Raw genomic sequence first — 3,773 nt, 5'->3', positions numbered from 1 at the left:
TCTCTCCTCTCTCTCTCTCTCTCTCAACTTCAAGACAAAGCCTGAGAATGAACCATAAAAATGGAAATTGTTAATAATATACTTTATAAAAGTTCTGGGCATAATTGGGATTCTCGTTACTCTGCATTTCTACGAGACGGAAGGTTCGCCCGAGTTACGACATTTGCATATCAATAATAGCAGCAGTTTCCTGCTTAAACAAGAAATTCTTTTAACATACATATCCTCCATGTGTGTTAGAGAGGAGAGAGAGAGAGAGGAGAGAGAGAGAGAGAGAGAGAGGAGAGAGAGAGAGAGAGAGAGAGAGAGAGAGAGAATCTCATCTATATAATCAAAACTATACAGTAGTTCAAAACTAAACCATCGTCCTTATCAAGATATATAATGTATCATCATCATCATCATCGGTCGTTGCTCATCCAGAGAGAGAGAGAGAGAGAGAGAGAGAGAGAGAGAGAGAGAGAGGAGAGAGAGAGAGAGAGAGAGAGAATCTCATCTATATATATAAACTACACAATAATTCAAAACTAAACCATCGTCCTTATCAACATATATAATGTATCATTATCAGCATCATCATCGGCCGTTGCTAATCCACTGCATGACAAAGGCCTCAAACATGTCCTTCCACTCACGTATGATCATAGTCTTTCTATGCCAGTCTATACCGGCACATTTTCCTAGTTCGTCAATCAATCGTCTTCTCTGCCTTTCCCTGCTTCTTTTGCAATCTCTAAGGACCGATTCTGTTATTCTTAAAGTCCATCTATTATCTGTCATTCTTATTGTACGCCCCTGTCCATGTCCAGTTAAATAATAATAACACAGTTTAGGCTTATAAACTAAATAAAAATTTTAAATATAAATCAAACGTCAATAATCTACCGCTAGAGTTATGGGGGTACTTTGACTGGCCAGACAGTACTACATAGGACCCTTCTCTCTGGTTACGGTTCTTTTCCCTTTGCCTACACAGACACCGAATAGTTTGGCCTATTCTTTACAAATTATCCTCTGTCCTCATACACCTGACAACACTGAGGTTGCCAAACAATTCTTCTTCACCCAAGGGGTTAACTATTGCACTGTAATTGTTCAGAGGCTACTTTCCTCTTGGTAAGGGTATTAGAGATTCTTCAGCTATGGTAAGCAGCTCTTCTAGGAGAAGGACACTCCAAAATCAAACTATTGTTCTCTAGTCTTGGGTAGTGCCATAACCTCTGTACCATGGCCTTCCACTGTCTTGGGTTAGAGTTCTCTTGCTTGAGGGTACACTAGGCAAACTTCTTTCTAGTTTCTCTTTCTCTTGTTTTGTTGAAAGTGTTTATAGTTTTTATAGGAAATCTTTATTTTAATGTTACTATACTTAAAATATTTCATTTTTCTTTATTTCCTTTCCCCACTTGGGCTATTCTCCCTGTCGGGGCCCCTGGGCTTATAGCATCCTTCTTTTCCAACTAGGGTTGTAGCTTAGCATTTAATAATAATAATAATAATAATAATAATAATAATAATAATAATAATAATAATCTGAAGATAATTTGAAGAAAAAGCGAAAAGACAGACCAGATAATTACCTTCTAACCTTTCCCATTTCTGGGATATTCTGGTGTGCGTTCTATGCAAGCAAACCCACGCACTTGTTTAATCCGCTTTTATGACCTTATAAATTTACATGCGAAATTCATATTCCATTACCATGGTTTTAAGGTCCGTTTCCACGGTGGCCAACATTCAGAATACACATTCCAGCACCTCACATTCTCAAATGCAGGCTGGAATTTAATTCCTCTAAAGATTAGAGGTCGGAAAAAAATAACAAGTTTTAAGAATTTTTGGGCCACATGTTAAAAAAGGGCACAACCAAATAGTTTCGTATCTTCCTTGGGTAATATAAGCCCCTACTAAGAATAGTAAAGCCACTACTAAGAATAGTTTCATACAATTCATATTCCTTTTACAGAAGCATATAGACCCTCCTCCTCCTCACAATCTACTGTTAGTCAATAACATACTTGTCGACGTAACAGCATTAGAGGAGATACCAGTCTAGCACTAATCATATATGCATACACAGTACAGCCATCTGACCTGGAGAACCTAAAGAGTGCGAATAACGACTAGGGGTAACGTCAGAGAGATGACAAAGGGAAGGAGACAACAAAAGCCTTGAACTCAATTTCCAGTTTCATCTGATTAAGCTCAAGTTCCAGTTCCAGCTGATTAAGCTCAAGTTCCAGTTTCAGCTGATTAAGCTCAAGTTCCAGTTTCAGCTAATTGAGCTCAATTTCCAGTTTCAGCTGATTAAGCTCAACTTCCAGTTTCAGCTGATTAAGCTCAACTTCCATTTTCAGCAGATTAAGCACAAGTTCCAGTTTCAGCTGATTAAGCACAAGTTCCAGTTTCAGCTGATTAAGCACAAGTTCCAGTTTCAGCTGATTAAGCACAAGTTCCAGTTTCAGCTGATTAAGCACAAGTTCCAGTTTCAGCTGATTAAGTACAAGTTCCAGTTTCAGCTGATTAAGCACAAGTTCCAGTTTCAGGTGATTAAGGTCATATTCTAGTTTCAGCTGATTGAGCTCAATTTCCAGTTTCCGCTCATTAAGCTCAAGTTCCAGTTTCAGCTGATTAAGCCCAAGTTCCAGTTTCAGCTTATTAAGCTCAATTTCCAGTTTTAGCTGATTAAGACAAACTTCCAGTGTCAGCTGATTAATCCAAAGTTCCAGTTTAAGCTGATTAAGATCATTTTCCAGTTACAGCTGATTAAACTCTTGTTCCAGTTTCCACTGATTAAGCTCAAGTTCCAGTTTCAGCTGATTAAACTCTTGTTCCAGTTTCCGCTGATTAAGTTCAAGTTCCAGTTTTAGCTGACCAAGATCATTTTTCATTTTCAGCTGATTAGGCTCAATTTCCAATTCCAGCTGTTTAAGCTAAGTTCCAGTTTCAGATTACTAAGAGAAGTAAAGCTACAGAACGCGAAGACAAGCCAGTAACAGGGAGAATAACTTTATGACAAACGACAATACTCGAACAGCAATGATGAAGATTTTATCTCCTGAAAGGCAATAGGAGACACACAGGCCAGGATGGGGAGAGGGGGGGAAGGATGGAGTTCACTGGTGTTTCATCTTGCCAAAATAACGACAAGAAGAGGGAAAGGGGACACAAATGTAATTTGCGACGCTCGCAAAAGTATAGAGACACCGAGAAAAGAGGACTCGAAATGACATTACACTACAATGGAGGAACTGAGACACTCTATACAGCACTTGGGTTCATTCTTTCTTTATCTTTCTATGTTCATTCTTTATCTTATCTGGGTTCGTTCTGTCTATCTTATAGAGTTCATTCTTTCTTTATTTTATTGGGTTCTTTCTGTCATTATTTCATCGAGTTCATTCTGTCCTTATCTTATCGGATACATCCTGTCTTTATCTTATCCAGGGTTCATTCTGGCTTTATCTTACCGGATTCCTTGTGTCTTTATCTCATTGGTTTCGTTGCCTTTATCTTATCGGGTTCATTAAATCTTCTCAGAACAAGATCATTATTATTATCATTGGGTTCATTTTTTTATCTGTCTTCAGTCTTTCTTTATCTTAACTGGTCCATTCTTTCTTTATCATATTGGGTTCATTCTGTCATAAATTCTGTCTTTATTTATCAGATTCATTCCGTCTTTGTCTTATAGGGTTCATTCTGTCTTTATCTTAACTGGTTCATTCTTTCTTTATCTTATTGGGTTAAATTCTGTCATAATCCTACCGGATTCA

General features: G+C 37.9%; 1 protein-coding gene across 1 annotated transcript in view; it reads right to left on the bottom strand.

The window, feature by feature from the left end:
* Positions 1-2,273: 2,273 nt before the first annotated feature.
* LOC137653024 (exodeoxyribonuclease 7 large subunit-like) overlaps positions 2,274-3,773 on the bottom strand; it is a 1,870-nt gene continuing 370 nt past the window's right edge. Inside the window, exon 2 of the mRNA XM_068386415.1 lies at positions 2,274-2,705. Within this exon, the coding sequence (XP_068242516.1) occupies positions 2,274-2,705 (432 nt within the window). The remainder of the gene's footprint in view (positions 2,706-3,773) is intronic.

This window comes from Palaemon carinicauda, chromosome 14 (genome assembly GCF_036898095.1).
Source record: "Palaemon carinicauda isolate YSFRI2023 chromosome 14, ASM3689809v2, whole genome shotgun sequence".
Taxonomy (NCBI): Eukaryota; Metazoa; Arthropoda; class Malacostraca; order Decapoda; family Palaemonidae; genus Palaemon; species Palaemon carinicauda.
This window is presented reverse-complemented; position numbering and strand designations above follow the sequence as displayed.